This window comes from Artemia franciscana, chromosome 15, assembly GCF_032884065.1.
Source record: "Artemia franciscana chromosome 15, ASM3288406v1, whole genome shotgun sequence".
Classification (NCBI taxonomy): Eukaryota; Metazoa; Arthropoda; class Branchiopoda; order Anostraca; family Artemiidae; genus Artemia; species Artemia franciscana.
In genome coordinates, this window is record NC_088877.1 from 32100222 (window position 1) to 32127244 (window position 27023).

The 27023-nt window shown below is 35.6% G+C and overlaps 3 protein-coding genes across 3 annotated transcripts in view; 1 reads left to right on the plus strand and 2 right to left on the minus strand.

Annotated features, from left to right (window-relative positions):
* The window catches only part of LOC136036368 (chitooligosaccharidolytic beta-N-acetylglucosaminidase-like), a 579146-nt gene that overhangs the window by 141577 nt on the left and 410546 nt on the right, over nt 1-27023 (minus strand). The window lies entirely within an intron of this gene.
* LOC136036357 (uncharacterized) lies at nt 5114-11705 on the plus strand. Its single transcript, XM_065718524.1, has 2 exons — nt 5114-5819; nt 7402-11705. Exons 1-2 carry the CDS (start codon nt 5773-5775, stop codon nt 10151-10153), a joined length of 2799 nt encoding a protein of 932 aa, XP_065574596.1. The 5' UTR covers nt 5114-5772; the 3' UTR covers nt 10154-11705.
* Nucleotides 16072-26959, minus strand: LOC136036373 (putative peptidyl-tRNA hydrolase PTRHD1). Its single transcript, XM_065718547.1, has 4 exons — nt 26887-26959; nt 26796-26835; nt 21658-21842; nt 16072-16288 (listed from the first exon to the last, which is right to left on the minus strand). Exons 3-4 carry the CDS (start codon nt 21832-21834, stop codon nt 16106-16108), a joined length of 360 nt encoding a protein of 119 aa, XP_065574619.1. The 5' UTR covers nt 21835-21842; nt 26796-26835; nt 26887-26959; the 3' UTR covers nt 16072-16105.

Sequence of the window (27023 nt, forward strand, 5' to 3'; positions counted from 1 at the left end):
TGTTAAAACCTATTGCAGTCTAGAGGGCCATGACCAGGCTGTTTTCTAGCATTAACAGGTCATGCGAGGAAATTACTAACACCCTACACCACGACTTGAATTAGTTAGACTTGTTCTGCAAGAGTGTGTCATGCACCCTGTGATCAATAGCATATCCAGCGCAAGTATTATGCTCTGCTAAACGCCATTAGAACAGAAAAACTAATTTTACGCGAGTCATTTGGAATTGGAAGATATTGTCAAAATCTAGTAGCCTAACTTTCTCTTTATATGCCTATGTTGTTCCTATTGTACCAGAAATTATAGTTGAAAAGAGAAAAATCATTAGAGTTATCAGTCTTGCTGATCCATAGCACCTTTGAAGGACGGTTCTAAATAGGAAGATTTATTTTATCCTGAAAGTTAAAAATACCAAGAATGTCATGCTGCTTAAGGCTCCTGGTCACTGCCCGGCTTAGCTTTCACTGAAAAAGATTGGTTGGAGTTGAGTTGATATCCTTCTCGGATCCCTTGTCGAAAAAATTTGTCTGTCTAGACTCATCTCTCTTTAAATTAGAATAAATAGCCCTTTTGAAAGCACTAAAAAACTTTAGCGTAAAAAGCGAGGCATTGACGAAGTTTTTTTTGTTGCTCCTTACTTTTAATAAAAAAGACTTTACGTGACAGTTCTTGACTTGGGGTTTCAGAGTTTAAAACTTTAAAATGCGAACATATTTATTGTCAACTAGCATAAGGATTTTTGCTGACATGAAAGTAAATGAACTGCTCCGGAACTTTACCACGGGTAACATGATATGTCCATGCTTCTTATTTTTTTTAGACAACCACATTATTTGTATAGGCTTATAATGTTGTCCATGTTCTTATTTGTACACCAGGATACCATTCTATCTGCAATCATGTTAGAATAATGCAGCTTTAGAAAAATTTCATTTCACACGGTTAAGGTACGTCGGAGAGGTTGTATGGCTTTGAGGTTATATTGTTGAATATAAATTAGGTTTGCAGACTAGGTGGCTTTCAAAAAAATTATATGGCTCAACAAGGGTTTGATAGGGTCATGATCTTTGAAAATTTTTACAGGATTACAAAACATACCTAGGTGGAAGTATTTCTGTGCTTTAACTAAAGTCTGTTTCTCCTTCTGAGAGTACTTCTACTCTGCTGGCGATGACGATCTTGAATAAAGAACAAAAAACCCTCTGTTACAAGCAAGTGTCGTCCGTAAGCTACGCTGTGACGTGTCAGCCTTAAATACAAGGGCTAATCACTATGAGTCAAAGTAAATCAGATTGTTGAACATGCCAGTTTTGAGGAGATTCATTCCAAATAAGGATAGATTTTTATGACACTTGGTATAAAGCAATCGCCAATTCTGTCGGTCTGTGTCTGTCTGTCGGTCCCGGTTTTGCTACTTTAGGCACTTCCAGGTAAGCTAGGACGATGAAATTTGGCGGGCGTATCAGGGACGGGACCAGCTTAAATTGGAAATAGTCATTTCCCCAATTTGAACATCTGGGGGGGGGCGGAGTAGGGGCCGGTTAATTCGGAAAAATAGAAAGAATGAAGTATTTTTAATTTATGAATGGGTGATGGGATCTTAATGAAATTTGATGTTTGGAATGATATTGTGTCTCAGAGCTCTTATTTTAAATCCCGACCGGATCTGATGACATTGGGAGGAGTTGGAGGGGGGGACCTAAAATCTTGGAAAACACTTAGAGTGGAGGGATCGGGATGAAACTTGATGGGAAAAATAAGCATAAGTCCCAGGTAGATGATTGACATAACCGGAACGGATCCGCTCTCTTTGGGGTAGTTGGGGGGGGGGGGTAATTCTGAAAAATTAGAAAAAATGAGGTATTTTTAACTTACGAACGGGTGATCGGATCTCAATGAAATTTGATGTTTAGAAGGATATCGTGTCTTAGAGCTCTTATTTTAAATCCCGACCGGATCTGGTGACATTGAGGGGGGGAGTTGGGAGTGGGAAACCTAAAACTTGGAAAACACTTAGAGTGGAGGGATCAGGATGAAATTTAGTGGGAAAAATAAATACAAGTGCTAGATTCATGATTGACATAAATGGAACGGATCCGCTCTCTTTGGGATAGTTGGGGGGGGGGTATTTCTGAAAAATTAGAAAAAATGAGGTATTTTTAACTTACGAACAGCTGATCGGCTCAATGAACTTTGATATTTAGAAGGATATCGTGGCTCAGAGCTCTTATTTTAAACCCGAACAGATCTGGTGACATTGGGGGGGGGGGAGTTGGGAGGGGGAAACCTAAAACTTGAAAAACACTTAAGTGGAGGGATCGGGATAAAACTTGGTGGAAAAAATAATCACGAGTCCTAGATACATGATTTACATAACCGGAACGGATCCGCTCTCTTTGGGGTAGTTGGGGGAGGGGTTAATTTTGAAAAATTAGAAAAAATGAGGTATTTTTAACTTACGAATGGGTTATCGGATCTCAATGAAATTTGATATTGAGAAGGATATCGTGTCTCAAAGCTCTTATTTTAAATCCTGACTGGATCTGGTGATGTTGGGGGAAGTTTAGGATGGGGGAACCTAAAATCATGAAAAACGCTTAGATTGGAGGGATCGGGATGAAACTTGGTGGGAAAAATAAGCAGAAGTCTTACATACGTGATTTACATAATTGGAACAGATCCGATCTATTGGGGGGGGGGGGGGTTAATTCTGAAAAATAAGAAAAAATGACGTATTTTTAACTTACGAAGGAGTGATCAGATCTTCATGAAACTTCATATTTAGAAGGACCTCGTAACTCAGATCTCTTATTTTAAATCTCAACCGGATCAAGCGTAATTGGGGGGGGACCGGAAATCTTAGAAAATACTTAAAGCGACGAGATCAGGATGAAATTGGATGGGAAGAATAAAAACCTGTCTAAGATACGAGACTGACATAACCGGACCGGATCTGCTCTCTTTGGTGGAATTGGAGGGGGGGGGGGGGGGGTAATTTTGAAAATTGAGGTATTTGTAACTTACGAAAGGGTGACCTGATCTTAATGAAATTTTATATTTAGAAGGATCTTGTGCTTTAAAGTTCTTATTTTAAATTCCAACCAGACCCTGTGACGTTGGGGGGAGTTGGAGGGGGAAACCGGAATTCTTGGAAAACGTGAAAATTGGGGTATTTTTATCTGACGAATAGATGATCGGATCTTAATTAAATTTGATTTTTAGAAAGAATCCATGTCTCAGAGCTCTTATTTCAAATCCCGACCAGATCGTTTGACATTAGGGGAAGTTGGAGGGGGAAATCTTGGAAAAACACTTGGAGTGTTGGAATCGGGATGAAGCTTGGTGGATAGAATAAACAAATGTGCTTGATAAGTGATTGACAGAATCGTACTAGATTCGCTCTCTTTGGGGGAGTTGGGGGGAGGGGTTCAGTGATTTGGCGAGTTTGGTGCTTCTGGACGTGCTAGGACGATGAAAATTGATAGGCGTGTCAGGGAGCTGCACAATTTGACTTGATAAAGTCGTTTTCCCAGATTCGACCATCTGGGGGGCTAAAGGGAGAGGAAAAATTAGAAAAAATTAGGTATTTATAACTTACGATTGGGTGATCGGATCTTAATGAATTTTGATATTTAGAAGGACATCGTGACTCAGAGCTATTATTTTAAATCCTGACCGGCATTAAGCCTCTTATTTTCCTTTTAAATCAATCTATTGATTCATAGAATTTTGTTAGAGCTCAGCTCTTAGCTCTTCGCTCTTAAGAGGCATTAAGCCTCTTATTTTCCTTTTAAATCAATCTATTGATTCATAGAATTTTGTTAGAGCTCATTCCATATGATCTCTCGGCTCTTAGCTCTTCTTGCCTCGTCACAAGTGCCATATGAGCTCTTAGCTCTTGTTTTCTATTTTTTTGCCAGCAAGCTCGTTAGCAGATTATCGAGGTATGATAGATTTTTAATGCAAGCATATGCTGTTTAGTACCTACTGTAGATTCATTAGTTTAAAAAGTAATTTCCAAAGCTGATTCGGCCCTCTTGGTCAAAGCATTTATTCGATTACTTGGATTTTTCCAGAATCTTGGTTAATCTCTTCTGATGTCAGCATATGTCCAAAGTTTATATTTTCTGATTGGCCGAAAGTACATATACCTTGTTAAGGCGGACACCTTCCTCTCTGGCAATTTTGAAGGTTTTTGAAATTAGTGTTGCACTTCTCATCATTAGCAACATTTACAACAACGTCATTGATTAACAGACCCGATCTAGTCTGCTCTATCTCCAAAAATCTCCTTGATCTTTCTTTGACATTTATTTTATACAGTTTAGTCGAAATAGATATCTTGGGAAGGGAGATCTTCTAACTGCCATTTTAAATGCAGAGAGGCTTGAAGACTCGTTATCATGCTCAAATATCCATGCCTGATATCTGACCTTGAGATTTTCTGTGAATAGACTCATTTTACCACAATTTTGTAGAATGTTGCAAGTGCGTAGTTTGGCCTCTTGGTGCATTTATAGAGCCGCGTCGTATATAGTAGCTGTCAGTGGCTGCGCTTCCTTAATATCTAGACAAAGTATTAAGGTACCATAAGATTTCTTCATAGTAATTATCGGATTGGCCCATTCTGTGAGATGCTCATTTTTTTCAATTGCCTTAAGGTGTTCCAGTCCAGACACATTAGCTCCATTTTCAGTCATTCTTTCTTTGAAAATTGGAACTTTTTTTTGTTTTGTTTTGTTTTTACTGTTGGTTGAGAGTTTCCAACTGAGAAAAACCCAAGGTTAGTATCTAATTCTACCAATATCATTAATAACCTCATCATAGATCCATGTCTTTGGCAACACTGAGATTTCTCTTGATACCTCATGTAGTAGGGACGTGCAATGGACAGATTACTTGAATTGGCAAGGTCACCAATTAGACTTGTCATTTTCAAGCAAATACAATTCAATTATTTTCTTCCACTGTTTCTTTTTTATTTTTTAGCAATTTCAATTCAGTTACAACTATTTTCAATTCAATTACAAACATGTTTCAATTTCAAATGTTAATAATACACTAAAAACAATATTACAAATATGACGAAAATTGCACGTAAAACAAACGATTTAAGGCTAATGGTCTTAATTTGTGTCCAATGCTATTTCTCCTATGATAGAAAATCATGAATAACTTCTGCGATTTTGGTGATTTTGAACTGATTTTTTTTTTGATGACTCTCGAGTTAAAAAGGAAAAAAATGTTGGTTTCACTTTTTCTGTATATGCTTTACCTATTGTGCAAAAAAAAAGAAATCAAGTTATTTTAGTTTGGTGAATAAAAATTTAGTGGATGGGAAATGACAGTAGATTTTTTTTTTAGTTCATCCTGCCAGTATTTAAAAAAAAATGTTGGTTGCAGAATTGTTATATTTTTATTTTTAACGGTGCAAAAAATTATTTTTAATTTTCAACATTTTTCTTGCTAGAAGGTATGAAGTTGGCTCCAGAGGGTAGAATTTTGGATCATATGTAGATTTTATAATCTACAACCATTACAGAAAATTTCTGATGTCTATCATAAATAGTTTGAAAGCAAAATCAGAAAAATACAATTTCAAAATGTGCTTACTTTTTACTTATTTTACCCCTGTTTCCGGCTTAATAGCGTTGTTCATCAGCCAATAGAAAAAAAGGCGGGATTCTTATCCAATTTTAGGCATTACGCCTCCAAGGCATTGTGTCTCTGATTAGTTGACTTGTCAACTGAAGTCAATAAGACATTTGAGATATGAGGAAGAAAATTATCAACAAAAGGTGGCTGAATTTAAAATACCGGTAAGTAAAAATTACATATACAAGTTTCATTCCCTCTTGTCCATTAAATAAAAAAAAACAAGTTTTTTTTAACTGCATGTAAGGAGCGACATTAAAACGAACAAAAATTATTCCGTTTATGAAAGGGGGTAGTCCCTCAATGTCCCGCTCTCTACGCTAAAGTTTGACTCTTTCTCACAACTATACTTTTTAAAACAATAAGAAACTTTAGCGTAAAGAGCGAGGCGTTGAGGAGGGGACTACCCCTTTCATATACGGAATAATTTCTGTTCGTTTTAAGTTTTAATGACGCTCCTTACTTGAAGTTAAAAAAAACTGTTTTTTTTATGTAATTTCTGAACGTTTTTAAATTAATGCATGTTTTGATTTGGCTAACCGCACAACGAAATTTGCATATCTTTTTTTGTCTAAATGGCTTTCTCATATTTTCGTTCTGACGATTTTGAAGAAAATGGGGTGGGGGAGGAGGTCTAGTTGCCCTCCAATTTTTGGTAACTTATAAAAGCACCTAGAACTTTGTATATTTGTATTACATATATGAGGGGGTTTGCCCTTTCGTCAATACCTCGCTCTTTACACTAAAGCTTAAATTTTCTCCCGGTTCTTTAAGAATGACCCTAGAATCACCAAGTCCGTAGAATATATAGTTGAAATTACTTTAACGGAAAGAGCGAGGTATTTAGGAGGAGATGAACCCCTCATATGCGTAATAATTTCTGTTCGTTTTATGTTTTAATGCTGCTCCTTACTTTCAGTTGAAAAACTTCTTCATTATTATTTTTTCAGTGTTTTTTTTAATAATGCTAGAAAATCCTATGCCCCTTCATTGAATTTCTTTTCCCCCGTGACAAATTCCTCTAAGTAAAGATCCTTCAACGTAGCTCCCTCCCCTCTACCCCCCCCCCTCAGCCAAAACCCCTCAACCGTTGACTTTTAATTAAAAGGAATAGTTGTGGGAAAAGTCAAGTCATGGCCAATTGTAGAAAAAGCCAAGACAGATTGTCCATTTAAGTGGGCATCAGGTCAAGGTAAACACTGATCAAAGTTTATAACTTGTAGCCCCTCCCCCGGGAACTATGGGGGAGTAAGTCGTCCCCAAAGACATCTTATTATGTTTTTTGACTATGCTTAAGAAAATGGCTCTCTCAAAATTTTGATCTGTTGACTTTGAGAAAAAAAATGAAAGTGGGAGGGGGCCTAGGTGCCCTCCAATTTTTGGTCGCTTAAAAAGGGCACTGGAACTTTTCATTTTCATTAAAATGAGCCCTCTTGCGACACCCTAGGACCAATGGGTCGATACAATCACCCCTGGGAAAAAGAAAACAAAAAACAAATAAACACGCACCCTTGATCAGTCTTCTGGCAAAACAATTCTATGACTTTTAGGGCGTGTTTCCCCCTTTTTTCCAAAATAAGACAAATTTTCTCAGGCTCTTATCTTTTGATGGGTAGGACTAAATTTAATTAAAATCCGATTCTTTTGACGTATTTATTAGTATCAAAATTTCGTTTTTTAGACTTTCGTTTACTATTGAGCCGGGTCGCTGTTTTGTTTTTCTATGGTTCTTTTCATTTTTTTTAGAAAGGTGCTGCTTGGAGAACAAGATAAAGATAATTTGTCAAATGGATCGAAAATTTCAGAAGAATTTTCAGCAAATCCTCTCATAGACGATTCAAATAAATTGGGAAACGGTAGTGGTTCTTACGGTGTTGATTGCCCCGATACGAATACTGAGATAGACTTATCTGGAATTCCAGATGGAAACTGCATTGTGAATCTAAAGTATTTCCTTGCTGAAGTAATTTCAGCATTCAGACACAAAATCAGTTGCGATCACGGAAAATTGATTATAAAGCAATTAGAAAAGAAAGGCCTGAAAACTGAACTGAAAGTTAAGTGTAATAAGTGTAACTGGGAAAAGAGGATTAAAGGTGAACCAGAATGTCCAGCAACAAGCGTAAAAGAATATCTTTCAAGTTTTACGGAACAGACACAGGTTGCTTTTTCCGAAAAAAAATCAAGTCTTAAAGGCTGCTTGAATTCGAAGGCTGTTTGGGGAGCCATGGGTAGTGGAGGAGGGTATTCTACACTGTGTGAATTCTTCGGGGTGCTTGGAGTGAAACCAATGTCACGAATAGTTTATTCCCGTATTGAAAGGCAGCTTGGTAATGCTTGGATGAATAGTTTATCGGAAATTTTGCTAGAAAATGGACGAGAGGCCTTAAAATCAGCCATTCATGATGATAGGTATAAGGAGGACTCATACTGGACAAAAGTGATATGTGATGGAGGCTGGAATAAGCGTAGCAAAGGACACGATTATTCGGCCAAAGGATGTGTTGCAGTTATCATAGATGCATTTACGAAAAAACTGTTATATGTTGGCATAAAAAATAAATACTGTTATATATGTTTTTCTTCTGCAAACGCCAAAGTAATTCCCAAAGATCATTTCTGCTTTCTGAATTATAACGGAAATTCAAGGAGCATGGAAACAGATATTCTAGTTGAAGGCTTTCGTTCCAGTGAGGAGATGCACGGATTACAGTTTTTAGAGTTTATCGGTGACGGTGATTCCAGTGTTTTTTATAAGCTAAAACAAAGTGTTTCCTACGGTTCCAACATACGGAAACATGAATGTGCAAATCACGTCACAAAAAACTATACAGCCCATCTATATAATTTGTGCAAAAATAAAAAAGGTTTGTACACAAAATGTCTTCCCCGAGGAATTATCCAGCAACTGACAAAAAATTTAAGGGGTGCGATAAAAATAAATTCTGAAAATAATGGAACAGCAGAAGAATTGAAAATCTTGTTAAAAAGAGGTCCGTACCATGTTTTCGGAAACCACACAAAATGTGATTCTGGATGTCCTAAGATTGCTGAATTGACCGTGAATAGTAAAATAGAAGATCGGTGGAATAATTTTCCCCTGCACGTGTTTGAAGATGTTATGACAGAGGTCGATATTGTGTGTCGAAAAGCAGAGCAGCTTCGAAATGACGCAACTACAAACTTAGCTGAAAGCTACATGTCAGTTGTTGCTAAATTCATCGGAGGAAAGCAAATAAGCCGGTCTAAACGAGGTTCATATCATGCAAGAGTTCATGGAGCAAGTCTTGCTTATAATTCAGGTCCAAAATGGCATCAATTAGCTTGGAAAAATATTTTTGGGCTTAGTCCTTCTAGCGTAACAAAAAAATATTGTAATAAAACGGCTAAACTCCGTGTGATATCTAAACGTAATTTGACCAGTTATTATAGTGCTCTTGGAGGAAAACACGTTGCTAAGTTAAAAAATAGAAACTATAACTTTGGTAATCGTGACTATGGACCAAATTGCAATAAGCCAGACATGACTTCTGATGAAATGAATTTGGCCATACAAAAATATACTGACGAGAATTTAAAATTGGATTTTGCCAGTATAAGCTGTTTGTTCAACAGTACCAAGGGCCAATCCAAAAATGACACTTGGGTAGAAGAAAGATCTAAGAGAATAACTAGTAGTTACTTCCACAGAATTGCAACCAGAAAAAACAGCACCAGAGTTGCCCCAATTGTTAAGCAAATTCGAAACCTGGGACCTAGATTCTGCTCTGCCCTAATGAAAAAGGGCTTAGATTTAGAAGTAGTGGCACTAGATGCATATGAAAACAAATTCAACTTAAAAGTCGTAAAGGGAGATCAAATAGGACTCAGTGTGCATCCACAGTATCAGTATCTTGCTGCATCTGTAGATGGGCTGCTCCCTAATGGCACACCTATAGAGATAAAAACGGTGCATAATATACCAGAGTTCAAAACCATTTATGATGTGGCCCAGTCAAAAAATTTAGTTAAAGCATTTTTTCTTGAATTATCCAGTGAAGGTCTTCAGCTAAAAAAAAATCACAGGTATTTCGCCCAGATACAAGGCCAACTCGAGATACTGGATAAAATGGTATGCCACCTAATAGTTTATAACTCTATTGAGGATTGGGAAATAATTACAGTTCACCGATCGAAAGACTACTGGGAAAAAATATTTCCGAAGCTTGAAGCCTTCTGGAATGAATCCTTACTTCCTGAAATTTTAGACTCAAGAGTTGCAAGGAATATGGAAATCAGAGAACCTGTGTCTGTAAAATGTACAACAGCCCACCAACCGAAGGACTCAAGCTTGTCTCAAGAAATAAAAAGAGGAAAAAAAAGAAGGTTGAGTCGAGTTGAAGTGAACAGCAAGAAAAAAAATGCACAGAAGGGATCGAGGGAGAACAGTGAATTTACCAGGAACTCAATGCATGAAAACAGTGATTTTGAAGAAATAATTTGGTCTGATTTGGAATAGATAAATCTTCGTGTTTGATAAAAAAAAATGCGTTAAAAAATATTGGCAAGGAAAATTATTTTTTCCTCCATAAATTTCTGTCTCATTCTTCGTCAATGTCCAAAAATAATGAAGTTTCTTATCTGGTCTGAAGTATATTAAATACATTTAATACAAACAATTTTAGTTTTTTTCTTATAAATTTCTTGTATGTTACTTGGGCTTAGTATTTGTGATTTTTATAGTTTTTCCTACAATTATTACGTTTTCTGTACAATTCGTTCATTTTTGGTATTTAATTAAAGCGTCTTTAAGTTTCTTTCCGAAATCTTGTGCATCTCGCCCTAACACAAAATAACGTTAATGCCCTAATCTTATTACAAGGAAAATAGCTTTCATCTTATTAATTCCAAAATACTGACAAAAAAAAACCACTCTAAAAATCAAGGTGACTGGAAAGATATTGAAAATGAACTGAATGTGTAATGTATAATTATTTAGTGTTTAATATACTAATTACAGGAAACATCAACAATTAAGGTTTACAGATTCTATTTAGCGACAATTTTTTATTTTGGTTTACGGTTAGAAGGGAACTCTAGTCGAACTCCTATGGGCAGTAATTTGTGTCCTTTTTGGTTTAACTTTAGCACTCATTTTAATTTTTAATCGTTTAGGATTTAATTATTTGTATATAGCAGTACCCATTTCTTTTATGTTTGGTATAATTATTTATTTTTATTTCTCTTCATTTTCAGTCAATTATGCATAGACAGTAATGTTTGGCCGTTTCACATTTAGATCATTGAAGGATTTTATTTTCTGTCCGTCTGTTTCAAATGGCTCTTTAATTTTCAATTACTTAACTCACTAGCCTAATTGTATAATGTACATTCCCAGATTGCTATGAAATCACGATCTTTTATCAGACTTAGCAGACATCTGCCATGCTTGGGATACTTATGTCATGCTTGGCACAGATCATTCACTCTTAGTACTGTTCTCACAGTTCCGCTATGCTTGGCACACTTCTGCCATGCTTGGTACTAGCCACCTGAGGTATATGATTTCTGAGAGTGAAAAACCTCTCAAACATTCATCCTTTTTCTTTGGGTAGTTTACTTTTGCATGTGCGGACTGTTTGTTTTCGTTGTTGTATTTTAATGGGGGCAGATACGATGGACAAGGGTTTTTAAATTCCTTTTGGGAAATCCCAAACTTTTTACTGTTATCGCTTTTCTTCTATTTCAATAAAAATTCTTTTTTATGTGCTTTAACCCGTATGCGCCTGAGAGGCTATATTTCTTCCAAAATAAGTTCATTAGTACGGGTATGCATTGAGTTTTTCGTTTTACACAAACTTTTCCTCTTGTTATCTTCCCAATAAATTAGTTTTATTTCCATCAATTCTGTTTATGTGCTACTTTTTCATAGTAAATTTATGATGGAATGGCGGATTAGTCTTCTTAGTTATTTAGCAGGATGAGATTGAGGAGCACAAAAACACAAACGTACGCAAACACAGGAACAAGTCTACACACACACATCAAATTACCAATTACGCACTTATTGTTTGATGCAAGCTGTGCTAGAGTTCAATCATATATATTTAAATAAAAACACATAATTACATGTACATAATCGGCCAGGAAAGCACAAAAGTGCTTGACTAGGGCAGAAACTTAACTAAAGAATAATTAAACAATCAACTAACAGAAACAACGAATCAACTGGATTTATCAAAAAAGAAAAAAAAAGAGAAAAAAGGGGAGTGACGAAGAGAAAGAAAAGAAAAAAAAGAAAATAAAAGAAAAGATCGAAAAGAGGAGGACCGCATGATATTCAAATCTAAACAGCATTTCTGGAACGACCCTTCACTGCTCGCTTGAAGGTAGTAAGGTTATTTGAGTTCCGGATTTCCAAGGGGATTGAATTCCAGATAGCTGGTGCATATCCGTAGAAAGTCCTTTGCGAAAGCCAAGTTGGGTATCGCACAGAAGATTCTACTCCTGGAGGTAATCATACATTCTTTCATGGACTACTTTCTCATAAATCTTCGAAAAAAAGGTAAAATAGAAATGGATCGGTAATTACTCGGTTCATTTTTTGACTTCCCTTTGTGAAGGGGTAGCACTCAGGCTAATTTAAGTCTTTCTGGAAAAGTTCCCTCTTCAAGTGATAAATTAATCAGATGAGTCAAAATAGAAATAACAATTGTTTTTGTTGCTTTAACGATACTTCATCTACTCCACAGGATTGTTATTTCATACACATAATTATTTCATTTATTTCATTTTCATCACAATTTGTAAAAAGGAATTCAGAAGTAACATGACGAGGTTTAAGTTTGGGGACTGGTGGACTTCGAGAACTGAAGATTAAAAGAAAATAGCCAGGTGGGTGTTTCACCCACCTGGCTAACTGCTTGCAATTCTCAATACCCAAGGGTTCTCCCAATAGTCAAACAATTTTCATTTCCAAACGGACTCGGTCTCGGTTGAGGTTTGGGAGAGTTCACGCTTTACATTTCAAAACAGACACCCATCTCGAAAATAAAAGATTTGTCTACTTTTCGTACAAGTTCTACCATTTGCATTCAATGCACATCGAATCAAAATCTCTGAGCGAAAAAATATAGGATTACCCTTTAAATTGATGTGCAAAAGAAAACACTATTTTTAGCTCAGCAGTGGGTATATTTTCTTTTACATAACCTGTTCATTTAAATTAATCTCCGTAGAATCTAACGTGCTTTTGCTAAACAAACATCTTTTGTTTTTTTCTCCCACTTGTTTATGTTTTTGTCAAGTCTCATAAACGAGTTTGCTATCGAATAGATACTAGCAGTGGCGTTATTAAGATTCTTAGAATCTGTTTCAGAAATTGGGCGGGAACAAAAAAGACCATTAGCCTTAAAGTTTCTTTTATTGTTGTCCGCTGTAAAATAGCGACGAAGACCACACTGCCTTTCCATAGCAAACAAATACAAAGTAGAAACAATAGGGAAAATCTTTGCAAGACAGTGGAAATCAGTTTCTACTTTATATTTGTTTGTTGTCTGCTGTAGGGCCCAAATCTTCCTTACAATACTGAATATCTTCTCGACGCCGGAATACTCAAGCGTTTTCTTCCTAATAATGCAGAAGTTGGATATTTGTCCTTTTTTCCTTCTAGTAGACCAATGAGTGCATGTTCTTGCAGCTAATCTAGGCATTATACGGGTTACCATGGGATAAAATGAGTTTGGATTTCTTGAAACAAAAAAAGCAAGGACACTTTAATTGCTAGGGCGCGCAACTATTTTCAGGACCAATACCATTTCAATCTATGATTTTTATCGTCACAGATTCCAAAGCAGCTCGCAAAAGGTAAATTTTTTCACAGCTACAACCACACCGTAGCTTTTAATTGTTTTAAAAAGTAGAATTGTGGCAAAGAGTCAAACTTTAGCGTAAAGGGCGAGGGATTGCGGAGGGGACAACCCATTTCATATACGGAGTAATTTCTGTTCGTTTTAAATTTGAATGTCGCTCCTTACTTTCAGTTAAAAAACTAGTTTTTTTTTTATTCAATTTCTGAACGTTTTTGAATTAATGCATGTTTGATTTTGGCTCTCCGCACATAAATTATTAAAATGAAATTTGTAGATTAATTCTTTTTTTGGCTAAATGGCTTTCTCTTAGTTTTGATCAGACGATTTTGAGAAATAAGGGGTGGGGAAGGAGGCCTAGTTGCAATCCAATTTCTCGGTTACTTAAAAATCCAACTAGAACTTTTAATTTTTAACGAACGTTTTTACTAGTAAAAAATATACGTAACTTAAGAATTAACTTACGTACAGGCACGAACGCAGGAATTTTTTTCGGGGGGGGGGCCAAAACCTTCGAAACAGCAGATATAAAGTAGCACTTTTTTATTTAGTAATGCAAAAAGCAGGTATAGACTGAGGCCTCAACAGTGTGTTTTAGGCTCAGGTTATGTTCATAGCGATTTAGAACCAGTGATTAATCTATTATATCCCACCGAAAGGGAAATATTAGGGTTAACAGTGCAATATGGATTCTGTGGGGGGTAGTTCTTTTATTGCAAAAACGTAGATTTTAATGAAAAATTATAGTTTCCAAAATTGATCCATTAAAAGCTGTACTTTATCCTGAAAGGGGGGGGGGATAAACGCCCTAATATATAGGATAATTCTATTTTGCTGTGGAAAGCAAACTCTCTTTACAAAAAAAGATAACAGCACAATTGCTAATTACTTCAAAGAGGGTAAAAAGTTAGACAGAAAATGGGTTAACAATTGGGCAGTGACTTGACCGGATAATGGCATGCTGTAAAATCCCCAAAAAAAGGCTTCACACATGTATCTAGATTCTTAATAAATGTCCTACTTTTGCCAGAAATCCCAAGAAACCATGGGGAAATTAAACATTTCACAAGGTATCGGGGGGGGGGGGGGGCCGAAGGCCCCCACCCTGCGTACGTGACAGCTTACGTAACACACTTTTATATTCTTATATTTTTATTATGTATTCGAGGAGCTTTGTACCCTCGTCAATACCTCGCTCTTTACACTAAATCGTAAGTTTTGTCCCAATTCTTTAAGAATGATAGAAAGGCCGTAGAATGAATAGTTGAAATTAATAAAAATACTTTAGCATATAGAGCGAGGTATTTATCTCCTCCTAAATACCTTGCTCTTTATGCTAAAGTATTTTTAGAACCCCTCATATGCGTAACAATCTCTGTTCGTTTTACGTTTCAATGCTACTCCTTACTTTCAATTGAAAAAACGTTTTCATGTTTATTTTTTCTTTTTTTTTTATAGCAACGTTAGAAAATCCTGCGCCCTTTTCATTGAATTTTTCTTCCCCCATGACATATTCCTCGAAGGAAAGATCCTCCCACATAGCCACTTCCCTTAACCCCATCCCCCAAACCAAAAAAATCCCCCTGAAAACGTCTGTACACTTCCCAATAACCATTACTGTACGTAAACATTGGTCAAAGTTTGTAACTTGCAGCCCCTCCCCCAGGGATTATGGGGGAGTAAGTCATTCCTAAAGACATATTTATTAAGGTTTTCGACTATGTGAAACAAAATGGCTATCTCAAAATTTTGATCCGTTGACTTTGGGAAAAAAATGAGCGTGGGAGGGGGCCTAGATGCCCTCCAATTTTTTTGGTCACTTAAAAAGGGCACTAGAACTTTTCTTGCGACATTCTATTGCGACAGCCCTCTTGCGACATTCTAGGACCACTTGGTCGATACGATGGCCCCTGAAAAAAAAAGAAAAAAAAAAAAAAAAACACGCACCCGCGATTTGTCTTCTGGCAAAAACATACGAAATTCCACATTTTTGTAGATGGGAGCTTGAAATTTTTGCTATAGGGTTCTCTGATACGCCGAATGCGATGGTGTGATTTTCGTTAAGATTCTATGACTTTTAGGGGGTGTTTCTCCCTATTTTCCAAAATAAGGTAAATTTTGCCAGGCTCGTAACTTTTGATGACAAAAACTAAATTTGATGAAACTTCTATATTTAGAATCAGCATGAAAATCTGATTATCTTGATGAATCTTTTAGCATCTAATTCTGTTTTTTAGAGTTTCGTTTACTATTGAGCCGGGTCGCTCCTTGCTACAGTTCGTTACCACGAACTGTTTGATAATATAAAGAGATTCTATTAGAAAAACAAAATTAAGAGGCGCCTGCTTCAAAACATTGCAAAATATTCCATTTTGATCTGGACAAAGCCGAAAGCTAAGAAAGGATGATACTTCAGTCTACCCTCTTCGTTACCTCAATTTCATTTCCAATATTGATGTATTTTTGGCAAATACTGTATTATCTCCACCCCAACTAACAATTTTTTTTTTCCTTTTGTATGACATTTCCTTGCCAAATACAGAATGTCAAAAAGGCTTTAAAAATAAACTAAATGTAATCACTTGATTTAATCTTAAACAAATTTACGAAACTTTATTCCGACATAGTTTCAAATGCTTAAAGAAAGACTGCACAGTAGATTTAGTATAAGGTCTCGTGGCAAGACTCACTGGGATATTTTCAGGCTGCTCAATCCAAAGTTTATGCTGTACACCAGATGCTGTTAAGTCTTTAGATAGGTTTGTCAATGTTTCCTCGTCTTTAGCCTGAGAAATGAAAGCAATATGACGATTTTAAATTCACTGAAGGCTTGAAAAAATAGAAATATGATTAGTTGAAAATAAACCTCCATGCAAGGACAAAGGAGAGATTCATCCCCTTAGTGTAATGAATAGTGTGAAAAAACTTGAGTCTCATTGTATTTTAGGACTTCAGGATACGAAGGAAATTCTTTCAAGATTTCTCTTGAAGATTTGTGAGCACCTATTATTGAAAACAGCAAATTTCACACATTATGGAAACTATTTTATTAATTAACAGCCCTCCCCCCCAAAAAAATCTTAGGATTTGGGCAAGGATATGAATTTTCACTTGTTCAATTCCTTTATTTACCTTTTACTTTACTCCTTTAACTTGTTTTTGATCCAGACCCGCAAAAAAGAACAGTACGAATTCAAAGACAAAAATTTTTCAATGACAGTATACACCATCCAGCCTCAGACAAGCAGAAATTATCCAATAAAAATACACTTTTTACATTCTATGAATAGATAACCTTATACGCAACATCAATGACCCTACCCAACTAGTATTATTCGCTGACGATTCTACCTTATTCATATCAACCAATTACCTTGATACTCACGGTAGTACTGCCCAAGATCTTCTCAGTAGAGTCCAGTTGCAGTGTTGTCAAACCTATCTGGAAAAAAGCTATTCACTTTTATTCAGTGTAGGACATATAATCCCAACCACAGACATCAGTTTTACTCTTTCTGTTAACCCTTCGGTCACTGTGCCCTCATCTGAGGACATGCTCTAAATGCCCCATTTTTAAAAACCCGTTAGATTGTGCGACTTTGTAGATTTGCGCTCCACAATCACCAATGTTGAAAACATAAGTAGCATAGTCTTCATTAAAATCACGTCAAATTCCAATTTGTTGTGGTTTTTTGAAGTTGAATTCCAATTGTGTGCCAGGAAATGGACGTATCAGGTATGATTATTCCAGTTCTCCTGCAATTCAATGATAATAATTATGTAAACAACTACTCCGTTTTTGTTCTTTACTTCCAGAGCTACCTGTTGACACTTATTTTTAGCTTTAAAATCTACTAGCAGAGGTCACTGACCTTTTAAAAGTCTAAAGTTCTTATTTGAGGATAGTGTGACTCATGCTCCACTTTTCATCCAATTTTGGCAGTTTTGGTCATGTTATTTATCGCAGATTCTTCTTTTGTTTTGCAGTTTTCTTCGTTCATTCTTTAGTGTTTTTTTTTTTGTTTTTTTCCTGTCTTTGTACATCATTTTCGGACTTTTTTTCCAGTTTCATCTGGTATGCGGCCAACAAGAAGAGTCCGGCATGCGGATATTGTAAACGCGCATAACGATATAGATTCAGATTTGTCTGAGCTTTCCGACTTTTTAAACTCGGATGATGAAGAGGAGGATTGGACACCTCCAAATGTGCTAAACCAGACTGATTATGCTGAAAGTTATCATAAAGTGTTGACGAAGAAGATGATATATCCAATGCCACGGCGGCATCAACTCCAAAGGTGCGTCTACAAATCAGGAAAACCATTATATTTAAATTAGGTGTCCTAGATTGTAGAGCAACTCCACAGCCAGTTGGACGAGAAGAGTCTGTCGATCACTTCAATGAGCTTTTTGATTCAAACTCTTATGAGCTAGTAGCAGAATAAACTAACTTATACTCTTTTCAACAAACAGGAACAGGTATCGGCACTACTGCCATAAAAATAAAGAATCATTGTAATTCACTTTGCTATGAGGTCCTTAAAGTATTCTAGATATCGCAAGTACTGGAGCAGCCAACCTCGTGTGCCACTTAGTTGACACTTTAAATTTCAATAGATTTCACCGGCTTCGGAACTTCTTTCACTTTGGTCGACAAAAATGCCAAGGATCCTCAGAACCCAGATCGGTTGTGGAAGGTGCGACCTTTCATTGACCAAGTCCTGCAAAAAACTATGATATCAAACCTTCTGAATACATTTCTGTTGATGAGTAAATAGTTTCTTACGCTTGAAGCCTTGGACATAAAGCAGTATATACGTGGCAAACAGATAGAACGGAGTATAAATATCTTCATGCTATGCAAAAGAAATGGCATAAACCTGACCTTCGATGTCTATCAGGGGAAGAAGAGTATCTTTACTGATGAACAGAAGGAGTTTGAATTAGGCCCAGATATGGTTCTTAGCCATGGCAAGTGGTGTGCACCTCTTACCTTATGCGAAACTTTTGTTTGATAACCTCTTTGCAAGCATACCACTGCTAAAAGAACTGTAAAAGAAAAAAATTTATGACAGAGGTGGCATAAGCGGGAATAGGGTACATGGTGCAAAGTTCAACTCTGATACAGCCCTTAAGAAAAGAGGCAGAGGATATTACCATGAATTAGTAAGTGGCACCTTGTGTCTGATGAAGTGGATGGACAGCAGATCAATCATTGTCGCCTCAAATACGACAAGAAGTGGAGAAGTGAAAGAAATGAAGAAATAGTGCAAAAAAAGGCTGAAGTACCGTTAAGGCAACCAGAAACCATTGCAGTGTATAACCGATCTATGGGTAGAGTCGATAAACTCGACCAAATGGTTCTATATTACTGAGTCTTCATTCAGTCCAGGAAGTGGACACTGCAGCTTGTTTTTCACATGATCGACTTAGCAGTGGTCAATAGCTGGCTTGAATACACCGAATTTCAAAAGGCCCAAAGGTCCAAGAACTCTATGGATTCCCTGACCTTCTGTCTAGAGGTGGTCGAGTCTCTGATTAAAAGCAAAGAAGCGACGTCAATGAGACGAGGGAGGCCACGCTCGGTCCCCTCGATCAATGACAAGGGAAAAGAAATCAATGGCTCCTTTATAGCTTGGTCGTCCCAAAAGTGGAAGGCAAAATTCCCAAGACCATGTACTGCCGTAAAAGGCGACTCATAAGAACGTAAAATGATATAAAAATGTATTTAAATGAGATACAAATGAATTTGATAATCTTGGTTGCTCCCTGATTTTTGTAAATATAGTATTTGAAAACATAAACAGTGTAATTTTGTCCTCAGAGAAGTACATTCAAAACCCAGCACAAAGGGAGAAGTGAAAATTCCGATAAAGTACAGTATTATCTTGGTGTTTCAGAAGCCATAAAACCAGTAGTTGCATAATTTTCATCCTCTCCAACATAATTTGTGACTGAAAGGGTTAATAACATATCCATTCTATAAATGACTACAACTAGATTTCTTGGTGTTTGTCATGACTTGTCACTTCATTCAAACTGCATGCTAAACGCTTGATAATCATAATTTCTGGTCCAACCCCACTGCTTCACAAGCTCAGTTACTTTATTAATTATGAATCCATGAATATATTTTACAGCTCACTCACCGTTTTCTGAATCTCTTACTGCTGTTCTGTGTGACGAAACACTTTTTGCCTCACCTGAAACCACTTAAGACTGCCTAGAATCAAGCTGCAAAGCTGCTTTTAGTCTGCTCAGGCTACATCCATTTATGGATTCGTGCTCTGACATGGGTTACAACAACCTCTCACAAGTTATTTCACTGAGTAAACTTCAGTTTACAAATTCAGCCTTCATAAACTTTATTCCAAATTCTCTGTCTCATTACTTCAGTTGATGACCTCTCTGTCACTCAAATCGTCGAATCACGTCCATTCTCTTTAATACTGACCTGCCAACAAGCATTCAGTCCAATCCCAGTTTGGTCTTATTTACTAAAATATTTCCTCTTGGATCTATCAGCATGATTCAGTTAAATATTTAAATCTTTCTTTCAAGTTCTTTCCCCTCATATGTTGTCATTATCTTTTGTCTCATGAGAAACAAAATTGTTAATGTTTACTTCTTTTGCATTTTTCTATGCAGCATATTAGTTTTGCTTTCTGTATGTGGTGTAATCCCGTTCTTCTCCTTAGTGGAAAGTTTAAATGTTTGGATACTCAAGCTTTTTTTCTTAGCCTCATGTTTTCGTTGTATTGAATTTTTTCATACTGTTTAACTATAATAAATGAATGAAGTAAGCAAACACTCCATCATTGTGAAGAAATCGCTGAAACCTTTAAGCCATCATAACAATACCTTGGGTTGATACTGCTTCATTTTGTGAATGGTTGTATGAAAACTATGATTCATCAATTATTAAATTATACTTATAAACAATTGAGAAAAAAATAAATTTGTAATACCCTGTAGATACATGTTCCAAAAATTATTGGACAAGTTTGAAGTGTGTGAGGTCTGTCAACACCAGGTAAGTTAAAATCGCGAGCAATAAGACTTGTCACATCGTCACTGGATTTGATCTGATGTGCATTAAGAAGTTGGATAACTGTTATTATTTATCAGATTAATGAACTATCATGGTTTCAGCAGTAGTTCAAACGTAGTAAAGAACTAAGAGCCCATAATTGCTGGAATAAAAACAAAAAATAGTTTTCTATAAAAATAGTCTAGGGGCTAACAATTTCCATGTAATATAGTAAAAAAAAGGGATTTTTATTCAGATTCAACTGAACAGTGGATTGTAATCACAATAAATTTCTTTAAGAACTATGAAAAAGAGCCTGAAACCCATCAAAATGATGTTCAGTCAAAATAAAAAGTACACCATTGAACTTGCCATTGCTGAAAACCTTTCATCGGTGATTTAGAGTCCCCCACCTTGAATCAGTAAACAAAATCATTAAACAATTTACACAAATCCCTATTATTAAAATATTAACAGAGGAGAAAAGAAGTGTGTGAGGTCTGTCAACACCAGGTAAGTTAAAATCGCGAGCAATAAGACTTGTCACATCGTCACTGGATTTGATCTGATGTGTATTATGAAGTTAGATAACTGTTATTATTTATCAGGTTAATGAACTATCATGGTTTCAGCAGTAGTTCAAACGTAGTAAAGAACTAAGAGCCCATAATTGCTGGAATAAAAACAAAAAATAGTTTTCTATAAAAATAGTCTAGGGGCTAACAATTTCCATGTAATATAGTAAAAAAAAGGAATTTTTATTCAGATTCAACTGAACAGTGGATTGTAATCACAATAAATTTCTTTAAGAACTATGAAAAAGAGCCTGAAACCCATCAAAATGATGTTCAGTCAAAATAAAAAGTACACCATTGAACTTGCCATTGCTGAAAACCTTTCATCGGTGATTTAGAGTCCCCCACCTTGAATCAGTAAACAAAATCATTAAACAATTTACACAAATCCCTATTATTAAAATATTAACAGAGGAGAAAATATAAGCAGAAGAAAGGAAAATAATCACCATTGTTTTAATCAGTGAAGACCTTAAATCAGTGAAAAAGATCAATAAATTATTTATAAAAATTCTGATGATTAAAGCATTAACAGAGGAAAAAATATTACCTCAAGAACAACTTTATGCATTCTATCTAATTCTTCTAGATATTCTACAGTCTCTTTCTCATCTTTGAATAAATGAATTGCTGCAATTGAAGCATGGCAAGCTTGAGCTGCTATAGCTCCTAGTGGCCATTTCAAATCTGTTCTCAAAATTATGTATTGGACAATGCTTTCAGCCATAACCAGCTCTAAAAGAATAGCAAATGACAAGAAAAAACATATAAAGCAGATTCTTTCATAATTTGTTAAGTAATAAAAGGTAATTGCAGTCAAATGGACAAAACAGATACATGGTAGTAAAATCTTTAATATTTTTAAAAAATTTCAAAAATTAAAAGTAGTATCTATTTATTTTAGTTTATTCAACACAGAAGAAAGCCATAGGCTTGTTGCAATAAGTAATTAGTATTGTAAAGTAATTAATCGAGTTCAGTAAATGAAAATTCCCAAGGTTTTCAAGAATTTATATCTGAATAAATTCCTAAATTATATTTGGCTGAACCAATTACTTTATTTAAAATTTTAATGAAAATTTGTCTAGAAATGCAAGAAAATAATGGTGCAGCAAACAGCACAACAATTAGTGGCTATATTCTCCAGGTACAAATGAACAATTTCTAGTTCAGAAGCCAAAAATTCCCGTAAATGTATTTAAACTGTGTTCCAAGTATATTTGTGTTCTGCTTAGCAAACTCTTTTGAAGAAACTCTCCAAAATTACAATTTGAAAACTTGCTGTATAAATCCCAAATTTGAGATACCTTTTGATTATTTCCTTAGACCTTTGTTCTTTTACCCTACAAAATCAAATTTTAACTGGATAGGTGCTTCAGATTTGAAATTATCAGTCCAGTTTCTGAAACTACCAGTTCTGAAAATAGAAATCAGACGAAATTCCCAAATTCAAACCATGAATCCAGAAAGTTTGAGCTTTTGGTGAATGAGCCTAGGTCTTTAATAAGCCTAGGTCTAGTCTTACTCTCTTACTTATTTCTGACAGTTCTTAATATTTTTTAGTATACTTTTATTTATATGTGTTTTGTAGCAATTTGTAAGTTTTTTCTTATTATGCTTTATAGTAATAACCTAACCAGGTGTTCAGCAGCAGTCAAGAATCGTAGGCAGCACAATAGTGCTGCCTAAGTAAAGAGCAATGTGGGCACAATGTACTATTATTATTTTTTTTTTGGTCTTAGGCCAGGACACTTTGTGTAGAAGGAGTTGTTGTAGAAACTTTGAAAAGGGCTTGTTTGATTGGAAATTGAAATGGCTAGTATTCTCTTTAAGTCAAAAATGATTGGAGGGCAACTAACCCTCTTCCCACGCCCACCATTTCCCAAACCCATTCAATCAAAGTTTTGAAATATCCATTTTATCCAACGTAATTGAAAGGTCCAGAAATTCTGTCTTTGAAGATGAAAACCCTACAGAGCCTTCAGGGCAAGAGTAGTAAGTTGTGCCCTAGGGGCATTTAAGGTTTGTATATGAAGGGTGATCATATAAATTTTTGGAGGGAACTCATTGGATTGCTAATCAGAAGTTTTAGTGCCCTTTTAGAGATTCAGAGTGATTGAAGGATGGATACCCCCTAAAGACACACACCTTGTTATTTTTCCAAAATGCATCTGATGGAAATTTTGAGATGGCAATTTGTTGTTGAAGAAACTTGGAAACTGAAAGGCCTAGTGCCCTATATAATAGTCAAAAGTGATTGGAAGGCAACTAACCCCGCCCATTTCCCCCAGCCCATCCAATGAAAATTTTTAGATTCCATAGCCATTTTGTTCAATGTAATTGAAAGGTCTGGAAATTATGTCTTTAAGAACAACAACCTCTCCAGAGCCCTCAGGGCAAGGGTTGTAAGTTATGCCCTGGGGGCATATAAGGTATATATAGAAAGGGTGATTGTCTAAACTTCAGAGGAGGCTCATTGGATGGATAATCAGAAAGTATAGTGTCCTTTTTAGGATTCAAAGTGATCAGTCCCATGTCCACCACTTCCCAAACATATCCAATAAAAATTTCAAGATAGCCGTTTTCTTCAGTGTATTTGGAGGGTTGATACTCCCCCAGCCTTGTATTTTCCCAAAATGTATCTGATTTTAATTCTGATATGGCTATTTGTTTGTCATAGAAACTTCAAAAACAGTTCATTTAATTGGAGATTGAAAGGGTCTGAGCCTTTTTTAATAGTCACAAGTGATTGGAGGATAACCAACCCCCCTCCCATGCCCACCATTTCCCCAAACATACCCCAAAAAAATTTGAAATATCCATTTTGTTCAACATAATTGAAAGGTCCAGAAATTATGTCTTTGAGGATGGCAACCCCCCCAACAGCCCTCAGGGCAGGAGTTGTAAGTTATGCCCAGGGGGCAGATAAGGTAAATATAGAAAGGATGATTGAATAAACTCCAGAGAGGGCTTGTTGGATTGGTAATCAGAAGTTCTAGTGTTCTAATAAGATTCAGCATGATTGATGCATGGATACCCCCCCCCCCCCAAACCCGATATTTTCCCATAATGCATTTGATAGAAATTTTGAGATGGCAATTTTTTGTTGTTGAAATTTCAAGAAAAGGCTCATTTTATTGGAAATTGAAAGGACTAGTACCCTTTTGATTAGTCAAAAATGATTGGAGGAAACAGCCCCCCCCCATGCCCATCAATTCCCAAAAACCTGATCAAAATTTTAAGATAGCAATTTTGTTCAGTGTAGTTGAAAGGTCTGGAAACTACATCTTTGACAACCCTCATACTTTCTCAAGACTAGAACATAATTTGCGCTTCACTGAAAAAAAATGACTATGGATTGTCAGTTTAATATACATATACTGATATATACATATTCTTAAAGTTTTAATAATTTTTAAAACAATTTAAATGTAATTTGTTTATTTAAATCACACAATAAATAACTCAGTTAAACTCAAAACAAGTAAAACTTAACATGAGTAGGGCTGACAACCCCCATGCCTTATCATGACCAGGACATAATTTGCACTTTACTGAAAACAAAATAGCCTACAACTAAAATGTTTTCACTTTTTTTTTACTTGTTTGAATTGTTTTTTTTTTTTTTTTTACTAGATATATGAAGCAGCAGTTCCTCAGATGATGGAAAAATCTAGCATCAAATCTGTAAAACTACAATAAAAAAAAAATTATTTTTTTTCATGTAAAATATTATGACAAATAATAGGCTAATCATCAAAATCTCTCATTGTTGAGAAAGTACCAGTAAATTTAACAACTATGCTTTTGTCAGAGGACCCTTGAATTTTGACACCAATTGTTTCTCATCTGTTTTACATGTTCAGTGAAGTTTCAACAGAGTCACCTATATTTTGACAGGCCTGTTGCTGCCTGTCAAAAATTTTGACAAGGTTACTACAGGATACTCTCAAAAGAAATGGATCTCATAATAGAAGCCAATATATACATTTGAATTCAGCTGAAGGAATATTTTTAGTCAGTTTTGTATTCCACTACATCAAACAAAAAATTTTCAACACTTAGAACATAGTTTTGTCAATATAATATTAGCTGCCATTTTAGCTTAATTTTATCAAGAAAAAACCAATATGGCTAAATTTTAGAAAATATCAGATGTATTTGTGCTAATCCCAACTCTTTTTGCCAAAAAATAACCAAGCAATGACAGATTTGAACATTATAGAGCTAAAAAATTCTTGGGAGCTCATTTTGTGTTGAAAACAGGAAACTGATTCAATTGAATATTCTTTTCTAATCAGGGTGTCTTGAGTATAGTGTCCACTTTTTACATTGTCAAAATAAAATGATGGCTTCAAGTTACAACAAAGCAGAGTTATCCTGTTTTGGCAGAACATTTAAAGTGCTTCAGAAATTGCAAGTCATTGGTGCCTTTAGCCTATTTTTAACAGGTCAGCATAAATATTTTGGATACAGTCAGTATCCTAATTGTAATAAAAGTGACTGGAAGAAGTTACTTAAATTCTGTTTGTTTTGGGTTTCATTTATTCTATACTAGTGGGTCCTGGATGTTTTGAGTTTGAATTATTCTAGGAATTTCTTTCTGTAGGTCTTAAGTTTAATGAGGTTCTTAACTTTTTCTTTGAAAACCTTTTTTTGGAAAGTCCTTTAAAAAAAATCAACTTCTTTTTGTTTTTGTTTACCAAAGTTTAAGGTTTTTCAGCATCAAAATTTCAACAAAATTATGTTTTTTTTCAATATTTAAATTTCAAAATTCAGGATTCCCTGAAAGTAGTCACAAATTGATGCAGTAGCCTAATAGTAGTAGTTGCAAGCATTTTCAGTCACAGTTGCCACACTTGTGACTTAAATATGAAAATGCAACTACTTGGAAGTAGTCGCAGTTTTAGTCACAACCAGTAATATTAGCAGCTGTAGAAGTAGGCTAGTAGTGGCCCTAAAAGTTTCAAGTTAATATCCATAACTATTCCTAAGATATTGCAAATAAGCCTTTTTGATAACTTGGATATAAGTAACTTTGGTAAAATTCTAGTTAATTGACTTCTTGCTATCTCAAAAAGGGTTTAGGTTAGGAAAATGAAACTTTTAGGGATGAGTCTACAGGCTAAAGTATGTCCTGGGAAGGTATTTTAAAGTACCCACCTCTACTCCTTCTCCCTCTAGAGGGCCCTGAAATTTGCCTACATGACAGGTCTTATTGAAATTTTGACAAAACAACATTTTACCTTAATTTTCAATTACTAGTTGCTTTTTCTCTGCTTTTAGTTCTGAAAATGCAGTTCCTGTTATTTGAGGAGGGTTTTGAGCCATACCAATTTTTTCAAAATTTAGGAAATGCATTTGCATATCTTTAAAACCCTATAAAATGGAACTGAGCAAAATTATGAAGCTGAAAACGATTTTGTTGTACTTCAATTAAGCAGAAAATCTATTTAGCAAGGTTTCACTCTTATAACACACATATTTTTAAAGGCCATGGAAGGTCAGGGCCCTCTAGAGGGAGAAGGAGTGGAGGTAGTTACTTCAAAATACCTTCCCAGGACATACTTTAGTCCCATAGATTCATCCCTGAAAGTTTCATTTTCCTAGCCTAAACCCTTTCCCAGATAGCAAGAAGTCAATTAACTAGAATTTTACCGTATCTTCTTTTTATTTAGCTCAACATACCACAAATATTTTCGAAAATATTGCCTCTTTACCCTTTTTGGTAACACCAAGGATCAAACATTCTCCCCTTCCCTAATGATAAATTCCGCATGTAAAAACTGACAAGTTCCGTAATTCACATCATTATCCCTGAGGCAAAAGCGAAATGGTATTCTTATAAGCTTAGCTATTAGACATTATTACTAGCCTAGGCTTATTTCAAATATATTTTGAATTTTACCTCGTTTT

What these genes read in the sequence shown, in the direction of transcription:
- LOC136036357 (XM_065718524.1), top strand. Translation starts at nt 5,773, where the DNA reads ATGAGGAAGAAAATTATCAACAAAAGGTGGCTGAATTTAAAATACCG. An exon ending in TGGCTGAATTTAAAATACCG is followed by an intron (nt 5,820 to 7,401) that starts GTAAGTAAAAAT and finishes CATTTTTTTTAG; the next exon opens with AAAGGTGCTGCTTGGAGAAC.
- LOC136036373 (XM_065718547.1), bottom strand. Translation starts at nt 21,834, where the DNA reads ATGGCTGAAAGCATTGTCCAATACATAATTTTGAGAACAGATTTGAAA. An exon ending in TGCATAAAGTTGTTCTTGAG is followed by an intron (nt 16,289 to 21,657) that starts GTAATATTTTTT and finishes TTCATTTCTCAG; the next exon opens with GCTAAAGACGAGGAAACATT.